Here is a 22,494-nt window from a genome sequence, read left to right on the forward strand (position 1 = left end):
CCTCGTAAAGATGTTTGCGCCTCGTGGCGCACGTGTCTCGCGCAGAAGACGTAATTCGGAGTCACAACTAGTGAGCGATAGGTGGCGTTGTGTTCGCAAGCGTTGGTCACCGCTATCATCATTATGGTATAGCCCTGCCCCGCCGCAGTGGTGTAGTGGTTAAGTTACTCGGCTGCTGACCCGCAGGTCGCGGGATCGAATCCTGGCAGCGGTGGCTGCACTTCCGATGGAAGCGGAAATGTTAAAGGCCCGTGTGCTCAGATGTGGGTGCACGTTAAAGAACCCCAAGTGGTCGAAATTTTCGGAGCCTTCCACTACGGCATCGCTCATAATCATATGGTGGTTTTGGGACGTTAAACCCCACATATCAGTCATGGTGTAGCTACGGTGGCGACGCCAGGCGACAAGCCTTTGTGGCGGCTGGAAGAAATAAGCTATGGTCTCTGTTGGCGTGGAGCAGTAGGGCGGACAGTTGCCTCCAGCGGTGGGTCTGGCATGGACGGCACCGCGGGCCGTCTGCGGTGGGCCCACGTGGTGAGTCGGGCGTTAGTGACACTGCCTTCTTTGTCAGGTTGTTGAGTGTTGTCTAATAGTATTGTACAAGGATGTCTTAGCGTGTTGATTACAATTGATGTTACAATGATACGGCTGATGATATCTTCGATGAAAAGTAGTTAAATAAATACGTGTGTTTGGTTTGTTTTGTTGTGATCGCATCTATTGTGTCTGTTCTATCCAAGAATGTGGCGTGGCTCTCGTCATATCAGATCCCACAATTCTCAAACCAGGTCCTTGCTGCACCTTCCAGGCAGAAATAGACGTGGTGCAGCTTCTCTTTCGTGTCCCAGCGATTGAGGGCGGCCACTCAATTCTAAGTCTCCAACCAGGTTTCCTGGTGTTCAAATGACGATACGCAGAGGGTCGGTGGCTCCCTTGGCTACTGCATCACTACCGCTGCAAGAGACGTTGCAGCTGTCATTGTGCCTCTAGTCGTCGTGGCTTTTGACTTGTCCGCTACCTGGGTTCATATTTGGGGGCTAGTCTCTCAGTCTGTGGCTGGCTCAACTGTCGCTGACGGTGTTGATGTCTTCTCTGCGACGGGGACTGAGTTCAGAGCTTGAAAGGACCGTTCGATACATGGTCCGGAAAGCACTTCCACCAATGTCACGGGGTTATAACAGCAACGAACGGAGCGAACTGTAGTTTGGAGATCAAACTGTTTGTTTGGCCGAACTTGTGGCCAGTCAACGAAAGTTCAGATTACAGCGATACACACTGGCACTGATAGCAGTGAATAGACCGTTGGCCGTCGATCAACTGACAAACGGCGAAGCGCGTCGGCATTTATGCTTGTGTTGCCGAATATTTCAGCATTATCGCTGGTGGCCACGCAAGTTCCAGAATAATTTGTGATGTTCACGTTGCATGCGTAGTTTTAACAAAATGGTCTACTATAGTCGCGAGGCTTCTCAAACACTGCAGTCATGGTTTGCGCTAACGTTGTTTAGGGTGTAATAGGCCGATAACAAAACTTCAGGAAGGAATGTGGCAACAGCTAGTTAGAAAAATTTTATGCACCAAGTATTTCAAGTACACACTTGGGACAAGATATCGCTATTGCCTTCAACTCTTAAAGGTGAAGCTTAAGGGTCGCTCAATTTTTTATTGACCTTTGTTTTTCAAGATTTAGGCTGATCATTTCTTCTTTTGGCTTGGAAACCCTAGTGATAACACTGAAAACTCATTTCATGTGTCATCGTAGAGCGACACATTGCTGTTCGAAAGCAAAGTACATCCAACTGTATTTAGTCGCTGGCTTAAATCTCGCATGTGTAACCATGGCCCTCCAGAGTGCCCGCGAAAAGGCCGCCAAGCTCGGCTTGGCGAACCGGTTTCTACGAGGGACCAGCCAGGTGTGGCAGGGTTTCCCCTGCATCATCTGTGGACCAAAATAAAATTTTCATTATCGTCGTTATCTTGTGTGTTCTATTTTAGATACACTACTTCGTTATTACTATGACTCATGAAAGACATTCCAAACGTCCTGCAATGTGTAAAAAAGACTGTCTAGACACTTGATTGCCTGGCATCAACAGTTGATGCACCCATCCCTATTTAGTAACAGGGCATCTGTTTATTATAGTCTATCCATATATTTTGTGCTATAATTACCGAATGGACCCTTAGCTGATTGGGGTCACTTAGAGAGCACTTATATATTTCATGTCTTATATGTTAATACAACACATCACCACTAATGTTCAATTTCATATCTCCCTCCTAATTCAAGTGCTTAACTTCATATTGCCCTATGTAGTCAGCTTGTCTTTAAAAAGAAATAAAAAGGTACATCAAATAAGTACTGAAAAAGTTACAATACTAAAAAACGTTACCACTAATGTTCGATTTCATATTTCCCTCCGAATTCCAGTGCTTAACTTCATATTGCCCTACATAGTGAGCTTGTCTTTAAAAAAAAAGTAGGTACATGAAGTAAGTACTGGAAAAGTGCTCACTCAATTAAAATACTAAAAAACGTTTTGTGAAGCCCAGGCAATCTTGGGTGTACTGCATTGTTCGTGCTGGCTTTAACAGTTCTCTTGTGTGCTTTTGCTGATGTGTCCATCCCTTTATGGAGAAACAAGGAAGTCTCATGCTTCGGATATTGTCAGAAAAGCATTGCTCCAGTGTCTTCCTGGAAGTCATTCATAGTTTCATGAAAAGGTTGCTGCTTAATATTTTGTGAACATGAGATTGAAGTGGTGATGTGACCATGTCTGTGGACTGCTGCAAATAATAGGTTTCATTAAACGAATGATATTGATTATTCACTTTCTGCCCTGTTTGCAAATGGAAATTGGGAAGAATGTGATGGATTTCCTTGTGATTTTTATGTATCGCGAGCTTAAAGCAGTATTGCTTACAAAGCACTAGTTAATTTTATGTTAGGGTGGAGAGATCTCGTTGATTACAGGTTACGTTGAAAGAGTAGTTTGAGGATTTTAAATTATCTTAGTTTGGTGGCTCACAATCAATAATGACATCAATTCTTGGGAGGAAAGGCGAGTGGTTGAAGACAGGGCAAAGGAGAGGCCGTCTTCTCAAGATAGTGTCCACACTATCGTGCACTACTTTTGGGTAAGACTTCCTCCATGCGAAATTCTGTTGAGCGGGCACAGGCTTTCAAACTGTGTGCCTCCAGATGGGAGCAGGAAAAAAAAATCTCCTCACCTGTAAAACTAGAAGCCGCGATTATCGACTCACCTGTCTGGTGATCTACATGTTGAGGTATGGTGGCAGTGATTTTAGGTACTTTTGTTCACCTTGATTTGTTTCCCTTAATGTCATAATACTGCATATTAACAAGAAAGCACCAGTAATGAATTATGGAGCATTTTTTTTCGTCAGCCAACTCCCACATTCATCCTGCAAATCATTCAAATGTCTCGTAGATTGAATGAACCTGGGGACAAGAATATGTAGGTATTTTTATTTATTTATTTTAGACAGACTGCAATGCTCATATTGAAGTTTTCACAGGAGGGAGAAACAATAGGTGTATTAAAGTCTTTAATAAATGAGCATACTAGTAGTAATTCAAAATACTAGAACAGGCTTTCCGAGTTGGCGTGTGAAGGTAAAGATCTACATTGACAAATTAGAACATATATACATCACTGATACAGTCACTCATACAGCCATATTATACTTAGAGGTATAAGGATACTATCATACTCATACATATTCACCCCGCAGGGGCGCCTGCGCAAGCAGGCGTTTGGTGTGTAGTGACACCACGGACCGGAGCTCACGCGGGGGGGGGGGGGGGGGGGTTCGATCTCCTCCCACGCCTAACCGTGCGGGGCTTTGCCGTGTCCGGGGAAAATGGGATTCTGGGGGTTGAGCCGACGCTGTGTGATTGGACCTTTCAGGCCCCCCGGCGGAGGCAACACACCCCTTTGGCCCCGGCTTCACGTAGACTGCACCCCAGAGCCCACCCACCCAGGGGAAATCGGCAGTCGTCTTTACCTATTTCTCTCTCCCTATATCTACGTCTTTATCGCTCACTTCTTACCTGTCCTGTCGTCTTCTCTTTTCCGTTTACTTCCAAATTTCTTGGCGGCTAGGGTTAACCCTGGGGGACTGACCTCCCTTGGTCAGGACCACAGGGTTATAGTAGCAATGTATGGCTAACGTGTGTATACGTTCCCCTTGTTGGACTCTATGGTGGGTGGCCAGCATAGCTACCGAATGAACATGCTGTAAAAGGGGTCGCACCGAAGCAAATAGAAATTTTCTGACTAAAGAGAGCGATTACACGAAATTCTTTGTCGTAACGTCATTGACTGAAACTAAGATTCAGGACATATCACCATTCTCAATTGCAAAAGCAATCAAAGAATGCATTGGAAGCAATTACAGTGCAAAAAATTGAATTCAGGAGATCTCCTCATAGAAGTGAAAAACAAAGAACAAAATGACAAAATTAGACACCTTGGAAAAATCGGACAACATGAAGTCCGTGTAACAGCTCACCGATCTCTCAATTACATGCGAGGTGTATAATCGGACAATGAACTGCTCAAGTACACTGACGCAGAAATTGAGGATGCTTTAGCGTATCAAGGTGTACTTGCCGCACGAGCAATCATCATTCGTAGAGATAAGAAGGAAACCCGCACAAGAAATGTAATACTAACATTTGCAAGCACGACACTTCCTGCTACAGTTAAGGTAGCGCACCTTTACCTACGTGTGAGGCCCTACATACCTAATCCTCGCAGGTGCTTCCGGTGCCAGAGGTTCCGGCACGGGTCTTATTCATGTCGTGGTAGTCCAACCTGCATGAAATGCGCCCAGGATGAACATGATGATGCCGAGCGCACCAAACCTTTAAACTGTGTGAACTGCAAGGGGCCCCATGCAGCGTACTCACGCTCCTGCCCAGAATGGCAAAAAGAAAAAGACATACTTACACTGAAAACCAAAGAAAACATACCGTATCCAGAAGCGTGCAAGCGAGTGGTTCTTGCCCAAAAGGGCACTTACGCTGAAGCGGTGCGAAGGGGGAAGGCACTGCCGACGGTCTCTGTAGGCACACAGGTCGAACTCCAGGACCTGTTGGCCACGGTCTGTCCCCCAGACAAGAGCGAAAAAAAGGCACCAAGTGCCCTTTTTCAGGGAGGCCCCGAAGCCTCGACCAGTGTTGGTGTCAGCGAACCTAATGTCAAGGCAAAAGAGGTCTCAACAACAATGCCGAATAGCCAGCCTCACTTGAGGAGGCCAGCATCCTCGCCGGGCACACACACTGTTGAGCACCCTGGTGGTGCTGAGTCCATGGATGTGAGTCCATCGGACACTGAAAGCCTGACAGACCCTGCTCCAACTAGCAGGGCGATCAGGCAGCCCATCATTCCTCCCTGCCAAGGACGGAAAGGGAGCCGAAACACATTTTCGGCCCCACAAAAAAAGAAGTGACGAAGCACATGAATAGTGTCGCTTTTTAGCTTATGTACAATTAACTCAAAATACTAAATTGTATACACATCATTTCACGTAATGGCATACATCATCCATTGGAACTGCAGAAGCATGACAGGAAATTTAAGCGACATTAAGGACACATTTACAAGCTTCTCTCCTGTAGCATTATGCTTGCAGGAAACGAATCTGGGACCAAAAAACAGCAAAATACTAAAAGGTTACACTGTTATACGTCGCGACCGCTCGCAAAGCAACCGGCTGTCGGGTGGCATCGCCATTGTTGTCCAAAGTGGTATTACGGTAAGAGAAGTTATAGTTAACAGTTTCATTGAGACGGCTGCAGTCACCATTTTATCACATAAAACTATGAATATTTGTTCCATATACACTCCACCGCATACACATTTTACCGTAAGAGATCTAGAATTGATTGCAGAACAGTTACCTAAACCTTTTTAATGGCAGGAGATTTCAATGCGCACAATTTACTATGAGATAGTGTAAAGACAGGCAGTAGAGGGCAGGTAATTGAAGATTTTATTCTTACTAACAATGTGTGTCTTTCAAACACTGAATCACCAACATACTGCTCTCCAGGCACAGGAACCACGAGTTGCTTAGATTTGGCATTGTGGTCTAGCTCACTGTTTGCTGATTTTACATGGTAAACAATAAACAATCTTTACGGTAGTGGCCATCTACCGTCGCTTGTAAAGCTAACATCACCACTTCCGACCATACGCTCTCGACCACAGCGTTGGAAGCTTCACAAAGCTAACTGGCCTTTATTTACACAGAGAGCCAATCTACAGGATGAGTTCTCTGAACACCTAAGAGTAGATGAAATAAATGACAAGTTCACCAATTGCATACTGTCTGCAGCAGAGCAAGCTATTCCCCAGTCATCAGGACTAGTGGGAAGAAAACTAAAACCATGATGGACCAGTAAGCGTGCAAAAGCTAAAAAACTACAAAATAAAGCATGGTGCAACTTCCGTAGGTACCCCACATGTGACAACCTCCTCGCATTCAAACAAGCTAAAGCAAAAGCACGATATATTCGTAGAGATGCAGAAAAATCGTCCTGGCAGAAGTACATATATACAATCAATAGCAGAACCACATCCAAGAAAATGTGGAACCAGGTTAGAAGATTCAGCGGCGACTACTACTCATACGCAATACCCATACTTACACACCCAGGCACACAGACATCTCTAGAGGAGCAGGATAACATTTTATGCGAACACTTTTACACTATATCCAGTTCCGCTAATTACACGCCATCCTTCCTGGCATACAAACAGACAACCGAAAAACAAAAACTACCAGTAACCGGTGGCCTAGATGAGCCTTACAATGCTCTCTTGACACTCCAAGAGTTAAGCACAGTGCTTTCAGCGGGAAAAAAGACAGCAGTCCGGCCAGACAGAATTCAATTACACAATGCTCGCGCACCTGTCTTAAGCTGCCGTGCAAGCATTATTAAAGTTCTTTAACGTGATTTGGAAAACTGGCAAAATGCCCACAAAATGGAAAATGGCAACCATAGCGCCATTTCTAAAGACTGGAAAACCACCCACTTCACTGGGTAGCCCGAGGCCCATAGCACTTACAAGCTGTATGGCAAAATCATACGAAAGCATAATAAACACAAGACTAACGTACACCCTTGAAATAGACAACCTACTAGATGATCATCAGTGTGGGTATAAGAAAGGCCATTCAACGATCGATCATCTTGTTCGTCTCGAACACACAGTACGTGAGGCCTTCTTACATAGGCAACACTGCCTAGAAGTGTTTTTTGACCTGGAGAAGGCCTACGACACTACGTGGAGGTACGGTATACTGAGAGACCTGGCGAATCTCGGAATACGCGGAAGAATGCTTAATTGCCTCTCTGACTTTCTATCAAACCGAAACTTTCTGGTACGGTTGGGCTCCACACTGTCGCATGTTTTTGTTCAAGAAAATTGTGTGCTGCAGGGTTGCGTGTTAAGCACTACACTCTTTGTAGTCAAAATGAATTCAGTTAATGAAGTAATACCACCCTCCATCATGCAGTCATAATACGTTGACAATCTGCAGATAGCATGCGGAGCCTCAAGCATATCCACATGTGAAAGGCAGCTGCAGCTAACCATCAACAGACTGACCACATGGGCAGATCAAAATGGTTTTTGCTTTTATACCCAGAAAACCGTTACCCTAATTTTCTCACAAAAGCGCGGCTTGTATCCGGACCCTGTTCTTAAAATCAACAACAGTGTACTGCCACTCAAGTCAGAACACCAGTTCCTAGGCCTAGTCTTTGACAGAAAACTAAACTTCATTTCCCACATGAGTTGCACAAAAAAGAAAGCAATTGCGCTCGACATTCTGAAAATACTATCGTGGAAACACTGGGGTGCCGATCGAGTCTGCCTTTTACGCATATACCGCTCGATCGTGCGCAGCATACTTGACTACGGCAGCGTTATTTACGGTTCGGCCAGAAAATCTTACCTCAAACGTCTTGACCCAATACATCATCATGGTTTGCGCTTGGCGACTGGAGCGTATAGAACCTCACCTGTCCAGAGCTTATATGCTGAGAGCAACGAGCCGTGCCTAAAACAAAGAAGAGCGCTACTTACTATGTCCTATGTTTTAAGAACAAGATTGAAACCAAGCCACATATGTCACACTATTGTCTCTCACATCGGTACCAGAATACAATACAACAACAGACCGCACACGATAAGACCACTTCTCCTGCACTTTGAAGAAGTATGTCTAGACTACAAAGTACCGAATCAGGCACTAAGCGTTGTCCGAATGCCGGAAAGACTGGCTCCATGGTTGAACTTTTCGCGCTACACTGACTTTGCCTTAACTCATCTAAGGAAGAAGGAAACTCCACGGGAACAAATTATCCAGAATTTCTTAGCCGTACATGAAAAATATAACAGACACTCTGGATACTACACTGATGGATCAAAAACAAGAATTTACAGGAGGTGCTGTCATATTAAAACACTCAGAAACATGTATAAAACTGCCACCATTCAGATCTATTTTCACAGCAGAAGTATATGCTCTTTTGATTGCTCTGGAAGAAACTTTATCAAGAAATCACAAAAAAGCTGTCATATACACTGACTCACTTAGCGCATTAAATGCCCTACATTTAAGGTCCCGAAAACGAACCGTTTCTCGGTGCATTTTACAGAAGCTAGAAAGAGCTGAGAAAAATGGCAAGACTATCCGGCTTGTATGGGTGCCGAGCCATGTTGGTAAACCAGGAAATTAAAAGGCAGACAGGGTAGCAACAAGGGCAGGTCATCAAAGCATAGCAGAAATAAGGGCACCATTCAGAGACTGTTTCAACAGTTGTTGGACAGTCTTTAGGGCAAAATGGCAAGAAGATTGGCAGGCTCAAGTGCATAACAAGCTTTAAGTTATCAAGCCTATTCTACAAAAATGGAAGTCTTGCAACCACCAAAAGCGCTTCATCGAAGTAACACTATGCCGCCTGCGTATAGGTCATACTCACCTAACCCACAACTTTTTATTGTGTGGAGAAGATCAGCCAGAATGCGAACATTGCAAGGAACCTCTGACTATCAATCATATTTTCATAACATGCCCAGTCTTTGGAAAAAGTAGACACATTTATTTTAAACAGTTTTACAGAACACAAACACCTCTACACTCAATGTTAATACTATCAGAAAATGCACCCATCCCCATACAGGATGTTTTTATGTTTCTAGACGCCACCGGTCTTCTAAACAAACTTTAAAGTAAATCTGTTTTTCACCTCACATTTTAACCCTATTGTCATAATCACCCAGTGTCTGGCGCATCATAGCCACTGTTGCTTTTGCGCTATAAAACCCAACGTAACTAACTCACTTTTCACTCACATTTTCTTTCATAAGTTTCATGTATTCAAGTGTCACGTGATGCTCGTTATATGCATCACCATAAAGGCACTTGATATGCGTAATAAAAGTGCAATAATTAGCCTACTAGTCAGGTGCCAAGTTTGTTGTCACATATGAAGATAAAATTGGGCGATTGTGTATCACCTGTCTAAATGGTTCCCAGGAGGATGTGCTTCTTGGCGTGACCAGGCTCGGAGAGCGCTTTTAACTTTCTTAACAAAACAGATTTGGCGTCACGATTCCAGACATTTTTCATGTGACTATTTATTTTTCGTGTGTGTGTTTTCCTCTTTCTTTCTAACTTTCCTCTTCTCTCTCCTTCTTTCTTTTCTTATATCCTCTATGCCTCCCCTTCCCGAAGGAGCAGACAGGCTTGGTGCCCCTATTGGTGGCAGTTGTCAGTCTGTTCCCTCCCTATTTCCTCTGTCTTTGTGGTTTCAATGTATTCATATTAAATGATAATAATAAATAATAATTATATCTTAGTCAAGCCTCTGTGTATTGACAGCAGGCTTCTAGAATAGTATTGATGTGGAGAGCAATGGGAACTCTCGTGGATCAGCACACTCCACTGCGACTGCTACAACGGGAGGACAGACCGAAGTTAGCTTGTACCTAAGTTACTGGTGCAGCAGCTCTAGAATGGTTTGTGCTGGTGAATTCTCATTTTATGCATAGATCACAACACGTGGTGTGCATGTCTGTCTGTATTTCTTTGTCTCTGCTGGTTCCTCATTCTTGGCATCATTTGATAAACATCGGTCTCTCATGTCCGTACAAGGAGGGCTGCATTCCTGCCAGCAGTGAACATATGTTAGCAAGTAGAAGACTTGTGAAATTTCAGCTTTATTTCCCACCGGGCGTGTGTCCCTTTGAGTGCCACCTGTGTCCTGCTGCATTCACTCAGACCCTTTCAAAGGAGAGTGTCTCTTTCCCTGTGTCCACTGCAATGCATCTTTTTTTGTGCAAAGGGAGCCTGAAAACAAATTTGTGCCTGCACAAGAAAATCCGCTTTTTCCTTCATATCCATATTTTGTGAGCCAAGTAAGTCATATAGTCCGCGTGTGCTTGGGAAGATAAGCACATAAGTAAAAATGGGGGAAAAAAGGGAACTTTTGAGGGTTTGTTTCTTTTGTTTGACACAACCTTATCCAAAACCATTATGCCCGAAATGGCGACAAAAAATGCAGTAAACTGTTGAACGATGCAAGCTTCTGTTGTTTTGTAGGTTTTGTTACCACCTCAATAAATTTAAAAAGATAATGTTATAGAAATGATTTTTCAAGATGCCTGCAACCATGATGAACGTGTTTCTGCGTTTTTGCTAAAAATGCTAAAAATTTGCTAAAAATGTTTGTAAAGTGTACGTAAAGCAGGCTTCTTCATGATATGATAAAATGTGAGGAGAAGCCAACCTGAACTCTACAATTGTGTATATGCGTGCTGGGATAATTTATAAGTTGCCAGTTCATAAAAAGGGCTCATAAGTCGTGACGCTAACACGCACAAAAAAAGTTGTTCCACATGTCATAACTACCAGTGGCGCTGACCAACACTCCTAGTTCTTAAAGGCTAAAGATAATGATGTTGTAGGTAGCCGGTGGATCTAGCCTTGCATAATTTGTAGGTAATTGCCCAGCCCAACTTACTCTTCGCTAATTGTAGCTAATGTCCTTTGTTTGTTTTTTAACTAAGCACGAGCAGGCTATTAACATAAAAATCGTGGATAGCGCAACGTAAGCCTGCATAAGACAATGGCCTCTGTGCTATTCCACAGGCAGTATTGTGCTGGTACTCTAGCTCGCTGCACTATATTTAAAACATAATTGTCACTTATCGCCAGGCACATGCGAGATCTGTAGCATTCAAGAATTTCAAGAGAAGTCGCGACAGCTGTTTCCTGAAGATCGAGTGACCACGCGGAAACACACTCCTAGTTTTAAATGCACATATATACCTCATAATGTACACGGATCGCGAAAAAACCGCTGAAGTAGCTCATGTGCTAGAGTACCGGACGGGTTATTAGTAGGTTGCAGGCTACATCTCTGCCAGCAATAAGTTCTTTTCGTCCACATTACTTTCTTCACATTTACATCATAATCAGTATTTTCTTGTCTGTACTAAATAATGTCGAGTGAAACAATGAAAGACGAGCCCTTAGAAATCTCCTTTTTTCGTTCATTGTGAATCTCAAAAGCTAGCAAGATGAACATCTGGGAAGCCTTTCTTCTCGGAAAAAACTTTAGAAGCTTTGTAAAGCTATTAAGTTGCAAATTTTCTATATTTTAAGCACTATTTGTGACCCAGCAGTTTGCTGCTGTCACATTTTGACATATAAGCATTGATTGGTCGACGTAGAAGAAATATCAGCCGTGAATTACTTTGTCATGCAGACACACGTCTGTCCTGCCATGTCTCGCATGACTATATGGTGCAAACATCCAGTTTCGCTTGATCTGTAATCTTTTCTTTGGGCGAGCGAACATGACAGCATGTAAAGCCGATAAGTTCGAAATGCAGATTGTTCTAACCCTTCATGCTGACATTGTTCACGTGCTTTGAAAAACAATTAAGTTGCAAGGGTGAGGCAGCACCTGTACGAATGGTGGTGAAGGTGAGAAAGTAACCACCCTGTTGTCTTGGAACTTGGAGTAATTTAGGGGTTTTTTAGGTCGAACTATGTGGAGACATTGCAAAGCCCTCCTCCCACCCTTCTGCTCCTTAATTATTTAGCAGACACCTTTGGTATGAAAAAAAAAAATGTTCAGAGCTGTTTACAGAAAAGTGAGGAGTACTGAGTTAATTTTATCATTTGAGATATTACATATAAGATTTGTTAAATATGATAACACAGCTGCGACTTAGTGTCTTGAAAAGTTTTGTTTGTAAATGGGTTGCAGGCAACCGAGATAGAAGGGCCAGAGTAAGGCTATACATAGTTGACACGTGTGACGCACTGTTTGAATACTAAGAAGATGAAAATGACAGAAATAATTCACACACATTCGTGACACGCTGTTTTGAACATAAAATATGTGTGAATTATTTCTGTCATTCCTGACTTCTTAGTATTCAAACAGTGCACAACAAGTGTCAACTATGCTACAAACTATGCTACAAAACCCTTATTTGCTGTGCGAAAAGGTTTTAACTTCTCCAGTAGCTGTATCAGAGGGGTCTTAGTAAAACACGACAAACACTCATATATCATCATCATCATCATCATCATCATCAGCCTGACTACGTCCACTGCAGGACAAAGGCCTCTCCCATGTGTATCCAGTTAACTCGGTCCTGTGCTTGCTGCTGCCAATTTATGCGTGCAAACTTCTTAATCTCATCTGCCCACCTAATCTTCTCTGTCCCCCTAACCCACATGTCTTCTCTGGGAATCCAGTTAGTTACCCTTGATGACCAGCGATTGTCCTGTCTACGCGCTACATGCCCGGCCATGTCCATTATCTCTTCTTGATTTCATCTATTATATCCTTAACCCCCGTTTGTTCCAAAATCCACTCTGTTCTCTTCTTGTCTCTTGAAGGTTACACCTAGCATTTTTCTTTCCAGTGCTTGCTGGATCGTCCTCAATTTAAGCTGAACCCTTTTTGTAAGTCTCCATGTTCCTGCTCTGTAGCTAAGTACCGGCAGGATACAGCTGTTATATACCTTCCTCTTGAGGGATAGTGGCAATTTACCTGTCATAATTTGACAGTGCTTACCAAATGTCCTCCACTCCATTCTTATTCTTCTAGTTACTTCAATCTAGTGGTTCGACTCTGCGGTTTTTTCCTGCCCTAAGAAGACATAGTATTTTACAACTTCAAGTGGACTATTACCGATCTCAAAACGCTGCTCTTTTCCGAGGTTGTTGTACATTACTTTCGTTTTCAGCAGATTGATTTTATGACCCACCTTTCTGCTGTTCTTGTCTAACTCCAAAATCATGAGTTGCAATTCGTCAGCTGAGTTACTCAGCAATGCAATGTCATCGGTGAAGCGCAGGTTACTAAGGTACTCTCCATTAACTCTTATCCCTAACTGTTCCCATTCTAAGTCTCTGAAAACCTACTGTAAGCACGCGGTAAATAGCATTGGGAATATTGTATCCCCCTTCCTTACACCCTTCTTGATTGGTATTCTGTTGTTTTCTTTATGAAGCACTATGGTAGCGGTTGGTCCCCTGTAGATTTCTTCCAGGATGTTTATATATGCTTCATCGACACCCTGATTCCGCTGTGTCTGCACGACTGCTGATATTTCTACTGAATCAAATCCCTTCTCGTAATCTATGAAGGCTATGTGTAGTGGTTGATTATATTCTGAGCATTTCTCTATGACCTGATTGATAGTATGAATGTGGTCGATTGTTGAGTAGCCTGTTCGAAACTCTGCTTGTTCCTTTGGTTGATTGAATTCTAATGTTTTCCTAACTCTGGTAGCAATTACCTTTGTAACTATAGCTTGTATTCTACAGAGAGCAAGCTGATCGGCCTGTAATTCTTCAAGTCCTTGTCATCTCCTTTCTTATGTATTAAGATGATGTTAGCATTCTTCCAAGACTCTGGTACTCTTCCGGTCAGGAGGCACATCGTAAACAAGGTGGCTAGGTTTTCTAACACAATCTGTCCTCCATCTTTCAGCAGATTTGATGTTACCTGGTCCTCACTAGCAGCTTTACCTCTTTGCATGCTCTCCAAGGCTTTTCTGACGTATTCTATCATTACTGGTGGGGCGTCATCTGGATTAGTGCTAGTTCTTATAATATTAAGATCATGGTTTCATGGTTGTCCCGGCGACTATACAAATCTTTGTAAAACTCCTCCACTATTTTAATTATCCTATCCATATTGGTAGTTATTTTGCCTTCTTTTCCCCTTAGCGTATACAATATATATATATATATATATATATATATATATATATATATATATATATATATATATATATATATATATATATATATATATATATATATATATATATATATATATATATATATATATATATATATATAAATATATATATTTGCATGGAAGGGACGATGAAATATTCATGGAAGCTTCTTTACTAAATGTTTTCGGGATGCGCTGTCCACCAGCTGACAACGTTCAATAAGAACGATTTTATGAAGGTTTTGTTGTCCCATCGGGTTCAGCTTGAATGAAGTTTGACCATTGCCACACACGCACGCACACAAACAGTAGCTCTATGTTTACTTTGTTGCAGATAATATAGATAATATCTTAAAACTTTTATGACAGTGAGGCTGCTGTTGTCCTCGCAAATGAATTACGCCCAGGCAGAAAAACTTTGGCGCGCTTAAGTCCACGTTCTATTGAGCTATAAACAAAAACTCTTTGATAAGTTTGATTACATGTCGTTATTCGAATTGAAAAGCTTGTAGCACGCCATATTTTGATACACCCACATATTAACGATCTCGGAAAACGCACTTTATTCGAGAAGATAATCGCCGAAGTTCATGGCCCCAATCGAGGTGAAACTGAAATCAGCCCCGTCGAGCACGCTGGAAGACTCGTTGCGCCATAGAGTTTGCTGTATATTTAGGAAACTTTATGTATTTCACTTTCGAGCTGAGCGAGAAAGTAACGAGTCAGAACTTCGCACTAAACGCAAATAGTAATTAGCGCCAACTCTCGCAAACGTACGGAAGCCTCCGACGCTTACGAAAACGAAGCAAAACCTGGCAAATCAGTTCGAAGCAGTATTTTTTTATTAACATGCTCCACTCTAAACTCGGTGCACTGGTCAGAATGCGTGCTTAGTTCAGGACTCTTCGTGGACGTTCATTCCTCAAAACGAAAAAAGATAAATTTCGAAGAAATGATAACTAATTCATAGCAAGTAATATTTTGTCGCAGAGCGTATACAGCCACTAGAATGTCGTATAGATCTGATAAATAAAACGGTCATTTGGTTTTTGAAAAAAATGCATAAAAAAATTGTGTGTGCGTCTAACTTGAATTCGAAACCGAACCCAATTGTGCTGCGAACAGCCTGCCACGAGACGGCGCGCAATCCGCGTTTTTTTTCTGTTTACTTATTGTTTGTCATTTCATGTTGTGGATGTGGTAGAATATGGTGGTAGTGGGACGCGCCACATTCATTTCGTAGACTCGTCTGAATAGCTTTGTTCGCCCTTATTGTAGCGCCAACGTGGCTTTGACGTTGCGGAGATTCGTCCAGTTCGCCAAACGTACTTGAAAACGGGGTCATCCGAGGTGTCAGTGACGAGTGGATTCGTGGTATCGACGGTACCAACGGGGAACGACAAACGCACACAATGCACAGCAGAAGCACGACTAAATGTGTGTAATGCATTACCGTCAAGCAGCTGACATTCGCAGGTGATGTACTGGCATCTATATTATTATTATTTTTTGTCAAGATTCCAAACAAACTGATGCATGTTGCCTATTTCGGCAAACAGAATCTTGCCCTTATTGCTTTCTTTAACTCAGCGGTTCTTTGGAGTGTGCTTGAATAGTTTCGTGTTTCGAGCCCCGAGAAATGTGGGCGAAATATGTATTATGTAATCGCAATGTAAGAAAGTATGTAATTGCAGCCCTAACTTGTGACTGTTGGAAACAGTGGAATATGTTTTGAATACCGACTGTAGAGTTAAGAAGGCACTAGGTCAAAATAACCAGGGGCACATCTCGTAAAGAGTCGCCGTGTGCCTTAGAGCTACATCCAGAATTTCAATTTTTGTTGGCTTTATTCTCGAGTTATAATTTTTTGTGTGTATTCGTGATCCCGGTTGAACGGCAGCGTGTGTCTCCTTTTTTATTTTTATGTGGGTCGTCTTAGCGTTGTGACAAGTATCCAAGTCGTGCATTGCCAGTGAACCCCATTGTTGTTCTTGCCTAGAATAATTATAACTCGATAGTCGAAACGCTACGATATGTCGTAGAATGCTTTAAAAACCGTGGTAACATGCGCAAATAAAGCACGCGCCATTTGCATTCCTCAATCAGTTCAGTCAGTACCGGATTTAATAAATCAACGATTTTTTGTCAAGGCTGATGTTGCAGCAAAGTTTGTTTACGTTTTTTTTTTAATATATCAGTACTGGTACCTTCAACGGTGACTGTGCAATTTTAACGTGTGCATTTGCTGGCCCAGAGTAAACAATCGTTAAGTGATCGCTTCATGCGAAAAAAATTTTTGCTATTTTGTAGACTTGTTTCTTGCCTGCTAAGGTAAAGCCACCTGTGCTGCTCATATGAACACCTGAAACTGTTTTGACAATTGTTTACAAATGCATTGTGGCATTTGTTCGAGTCGTTCAGATCACTAACAGATTAGGTGCTCTGCACATTGAATGAATTGTTATAATGCATTGAACGTGCATAATACTTCCAAACACGGCGTACCATTTTACACTGTTTTTTGCTGTGCAAGCTTTGGCGCATTTTTAAACTACTCAGACTTAGCACTCACCACGTCACATAAGCAACTAGTCAGGTTTGACTTCTTTATTGGTGAGGTGGCATGCAGAGATTGAAAATGTGGTGGAGCATGGCTTCCTTAGTTTATGGTTACTTGGCTGAGGATCACAGAATACGTGGGTTAGCCCAGAGTGCTCATTCACAAAATGACTCTCTAGTTTCTAATCACAAGAGACTTCTTTTATATATAGATGCTTTTCTCACCTTTTTGTTCAAATAAGCTTCATTGATTTCATCCAAGCCACTCAGGGTTAAGCACAAAGCTACATTTAATGCAAATAAGTTCTGTTGAGACCCGCTTGTGGCATCAAGCTACAAAGAAATTCATACGGATTTTACAGGAAGAAAAGCTTCTTAGTGGCTGAAAAATTCGTCCTGGTTCTAGGATCGAACCCAGGACCAACGCCTTACCGGTACTGTTGCTCTACCAATTGAGCTATCCGGGAAGCTAGCAGTTGGCAGCGCAAGGACGAATTCATTGGCAACTCAAAGCGCATGCACACAAGTAATGCAAATGAGTTCTGCGAAGACGGGCAAGGTGGCGAAAGGGTTAAGAAAGGGAGCACGAAATGCTATGCAGCTTCATGCACCATGACACTCCTCATATTCACATTGAGGTTTTACGATGTAAAACTCTGGATATTATTCTAATATTAATTCTAGCTCCGTAGAGTGCAGCATGTGATTACGGCTCTGACACTACGTGGGAGGAAATACGATAGCGTAGCAGTACGTCAGTGGCTGTGGAAGGGTTAGAGGAGTCCTGCAACACGTTTCTGAGCCATGATGAAATAGTCCTACTATTAGCACATGCTGCTTCACCTGTCACATGTAGCAAGAATTTTTTAATCAGGCAAGCATGAGAGGGGTTACGGCGATTTTTTTTCTTGCTTCAAGTGTTTTCCCTCTCCTCTTGTGTTACAACTGTGTTGAAAAGTACACCAAGAAAGGGAATGGCACAGGGGCATCAAGATGTATCCCTCCATCAGCATGCATCTTGACCTTGAGCACTTTTTTTTTTTCTTTGAACATGTTGCTTACTTTCAGTGCGATTGTGTGCTCGGTCATGTTGCAGAATCCAGCGACGGCCCGGTAATCGGCCGCAGTGTTGGGTATGTAGCATCATTTCTAGATAGAAGAGTGAGGGATTATTACCAAAGTTTTAGAATGAATTGTGAATGCCAGGCCACACATAGCGCTACAGTATTTGGCTGTCGGCATCATTTTTTGACCGTGCTCAAAAAGTGTAGCAGTGCCCCTTTGAAATATATATATCTGCACCTTGTTGGTACCTGCAATGCCTATATGTTATTGAATTTACTTGAATGCTTACTTGAACTTTGTCTTCATTGCTAATGCAACTCTGGGTGAACAACAGTATACCTGGGACAGCCTCCTAGCTCATGTTTCGGCATAATTATAGTTCCTTGTTAATTATAACTTTGGAGTTGCCTTAGTGAAGACAGATATTCTCGTTTTGTAGTTCACAAGCAGCGAATGGCACTTCACAGACAAGTTGAGTCACCTGAATGCTGGCATGCTTTTATTTTATCAAATGCTTACCACAACTAGGCATCTTTTCAAATTTTTGGTGGCCACATTCATAGGTCAGCAAACCCCCTTGTGGATCAGCTTATTCAGACTGAACTAGACTACGAGCTGCGGGTCCAAGTTTGAGTGAGTCTAGGTGAATGATACTTTGGCGAGCTTGAGTCCAAGTGAGTCCGGCTGAGGTAACATTTAGTGAGTCCGAGTGAGTTTACAAAATACAATTCTTGAGTGAGTTTGTGTGAGCTCCACAATTTAGTGCCACTGTCTGGTGATATGTGCTCAGGTTAATCAGTAATATCAGTCTTATGTTGACTAGCATTTCACATTAAACCCCAGATAGTATTGTTGTTAGTAATTTCGTGCCCCTAGAATATTTCATATACAAATATGAAAGCCAGTACTAACAATTCAGTCTTGCCTATTTATTGCCGTTCTTGCTGTTTTTATTATTCTGTGTGTGCAGGGCACTTGAGGGACCTGGGATGCCATATGCTGTTGCTTTCGCAGCTTGGCGTAATGCAGGTAAACCACAAATGGCATAGTCATCTGTACTATATCGAGTGCGGGCTCGTGATGAAGCTACCGTGGTGGTTGGCAATGTGCCTGAGAGTCTTCATGTAAGGCTGGATTTATAAACCAACCTTGTCCTTATTTCTTCTTGTCCTTCATAATATTGTGTCCGCCTCAGTGGTGGAGCAGTTGAGGTCCTGCAGCAGTAATCCAAGCAATTTTTCGTACAGCTTTATTGAAGGAATGCATTTCATCGGAGCAGTTTATTGGGCAAGTCGTTGTGCTTCCATCTAGAATTGATAAAGGCATGACGGAAAGCGGGCAGGAAAAGAGGATTGTTGCACTTTTATTAGTTCATCAAAGAAGCTTATTATTACCTGTAGAATCTACTACTTGTGCGAATTGAGGCTAGTCCGCCGTTTTTGTCCGGGCTTTGCCGCCTTTTCTGCTGTTTTCATTTCCCGACATGACTCTCCGCTTTTGTGCGAGTGAAGCTTGGTGCCAACGAATATTTGTGATAGGGCCGCATTGTTCTTGTATTAAGACGCTTAGCAGATGATGGGAAAGTTAAATTGATTGTACCTGCAAACCAGCCATGAAGGAATGAAAGGCTGTTAACTTTTCTCCAAGCTTCAGGCGCCGTATTGTTATTGAGCTTCATTAAATCTGTAGGGGAATCCAGGCATTTGTATATGCCAAATGTAAATTTCATGGCTTTAACTGAACATTTTCTAGATGCAAAACATCTTTTTGATAGTGCAAATCCCTCACAATTGTTGCGTACTCCAATTTAGACCTCACACAGGCATTGCAGGATATACGTTTTATGCCACTGGGTTCTTTCCGAAGTTTTCTTTTAAGAAGCCACAGTTTCTGCAGACAGGCTGCACAAATATCGGATTGTCCATGACTGATAAATAGAGAAGGGTGCAAAAAAATAAGTGATAAAACACTTTGGTTTGGTCTACAATTGAACCCAGGCTAACTGCATTGCAAGCAGGCGTTCTACCACAGAGCCACTGTGTGAATGTAACGTAGTGTGTAAAAACACTGTGTGAATGTAACGTCGTGGGAGGAGTCTTCTTGACGCGTGTAATGTTAGTTGGCAGACGCATGGGGTCGCTCTCAGGTTCAGAAAGTGAAAAAGAATGGGTGTTTACAAAGACAACATATTAAAAAGCATTCAGTCTTATTTAATCATCAGCTGCAAAAGTATCAACATAAGGATAAACTGCGTTGGTTCTTTAATCGTCAGCTGCAAAAGTATCAACATAAGGATAAACTGCGTTGGTTCGCACGTTGCCTTACAAATGTGTAGTGTGCACTTATCTGATTTGCAAAGTGAATAATTGTGGCATATCGGGCACTTGGCTGTACTTGCAGTATGCATTCAAAGATAGTTTGAAACGGCCAATTTTGTGTGCACAGTTGTTCGTTTCCTTGCAGCATGATTGAGGCATGCATGAAGAAGCAAAGCTACGGTAACAATTGAGAAGGAATTGAGCATGGGGCCTAATCACGTTACTGCGTTTTATTCTTGCAGGCGAAGCTCAACCGTTTTTCTTTGTATTTGTTGTTCGAACTTGGGTTTTACATTCAGCGAAATCGCAATCGAGTGCATGGGTTGCCTCTCGCAGCAGCTGTTGTAACTATTTAGCTCGTAATAATTAAGTCATGCAACGGTAGAGGAATTCGGGCTTATGGCATCATTTGTTGAGAGAAGAGCGAGTGATTGCTGGCAGCCCTCGAGATTAATTGTAAATTCCAGGTCACATGCTGTGCTCTAATGTCTGGTTGACATGCTTTTAAAAGCCTCAACTGTCGATCGACAGATGATAAGGCCAAGTAAATTATACGACGTCATTTGTAGTAATAGTGATACAAATGTAGAGAAAGTAAAGTGGGCAAAAAGATGACATGCCAGCAGGAAGCAGACCTTCAACTTTCAGATTTGGCATCAGAAGTCCTACGAATTGAGCTTGAGTGCAGCCATCACCCCGCACTCGTCATCGCGCATACCTGTGCATTTATTAGGAGTGTTAGCACCAATTGCAGTCATAAAGGTGAGTGTGGAACACACTTTTTCTGCTTCCTAGTGCTTTATAGCATATGATCTTTTTTATGAGCTGGCAGCTGACCAATAATCCTGAAGGCATGCTACCTGAAGGCATCAATCTGCCAAAACGAGACCCTCGCTTTAAATTTAAGAAATGAGGGAAATTTTAAGGGCTTGTTTTTTGTTAGATACAATATGAATTAGAACAGACAATAATTGTCTATTCTCATTAATACTGGCTAAAAGAAACAAGCCTCTAAAATTATCATTCTTTCTTATTCACTGTAAAAAAGAGGCATTTCAGTTTTAATGGATAACTTTTGTAAGCTATTCAAGATGATTGAATAAATAATTTTCGGAGAAATAAAAGAATTTCTTGTATAGTACAATTTGAAACCCCAGACAATGTTCTTTGACTTTCCTTCTGTATAGATAGTGTGCACGTGCGCCACGCATCGTCCATTCGTCACTTCTGAAATGAGCCACCGACATGCCCGGGCACCTCCCGACCCCGTCGCCTACCGCTACCGTGTTGTCTCCTCAAGCTTGCGCCTATTTAGTTTTGCCTCACGATGCAAGTTTGAGGGCTGCTAGTGAGGCAAGTTAATTTAGTAGTCCCCGAAGAGAGAGCAGAGCTTTGGTGTGTTTCTTCGCCGAAAGTTATTACTCAAAGTTGACAACGCACTTTGCGATTTTCCGAAAAGTACCGGCGTGATTGGCTGGCGCGGATTAACAAAAAACTACTTGAAGAAACTCGGTGATATTTGGGTCTTCAGGTGTAACGTCATTCCTGGTAAGTGCCATAGCCAAGCACTTACTTGCAAACAGAGATAGCTTACCAAGATACTGTACATACAAACTTGTCCTCGACCACTACATGCACAATCAGCGTGTCAGGGAGGTGGTCATAATCGTGATGGTGATCGTGGAAATTCGGGTATTGCATTGAAACAAACTGTGAAAGATGATGCGAAACAATATTTGTTCATATTGAAGTATAGCCAATCTGTTCGAGTTGGGGGGTCAGGATTTTCGAAAACTAGTCAATTAATTTCCTAACACGGTCTCCATCATTTTTAGGGTCCCCACTGTACATTAGCGTACAAAAAAAAGTAAAATACAAGGTGAAAAAGGTGTCAAAACCTACGTGAAAAAAAAAAAAGTGATCGGCATTACCGTGGTATGCACCACGCGAAGTCTCTATCTGCCTCGCATAATGTTTTCCTCGGCTGTTTCCATAAATTTCAATCAAACAGGCTCAACATCAGCCCTGTTTAAAACACTTGGGGGGGGGGGGGGGGGGAATGCTGCTACTTTGGTGGCATGGGCCGCAGCAATACATTAATATTAATATTATATCTCTTGTAAGCTTGCCTAGCTTTGCAGGGCTCATTTTTGATAAGAGCTGCTGCCCTTCACTCATCCGCTCTTAAAAGTGTGTCTCGAGAGACTTTGGGCTTTCACTTGTTCTTGGGCCACGCAATTT

At 42.4% G+C, this 22,494-nt stretch overlaps 1 protein-coding gene across 1 annotated transcript in view; it reads left to right on the top strand.

Moving 5' to 3' along the window:
- The window catches only part of LOC142772282 (uncharacterized), a 46,893-nt gene that overhangs the window by 10,239 nt on the left and 14,160 nt on the right, over positions 1–22,494 (top strand). The window contains exon 2 of the mRNA XM_075874479.1: positions 4,785–5,343. Within this exon, the coding sequence (XP_075730594.1) occupies positions 4,785–5,343 (559 nt within the window). The remainder of the gene's footprint in view (positions 1–4,784; positions 5,344–22,494) is intronic.

Source organism: Rhipicephalus microplus, chromosome 9 (assembly GCF_043290135.1).
Source record: "Rhipicephalus microplus isolate Deutch F79 chromosome 9, USDA_Rmic, whole genome shotgun sequence".
In the NCBI taxonomy this organism is placed as follows: domain Eukaryota; kingdom Metazoa; phylum Arthropoda; class Arachnida; order Ixodida; family Ixodidae; genus Rhipicephalus; species Rhipicephalus microplus.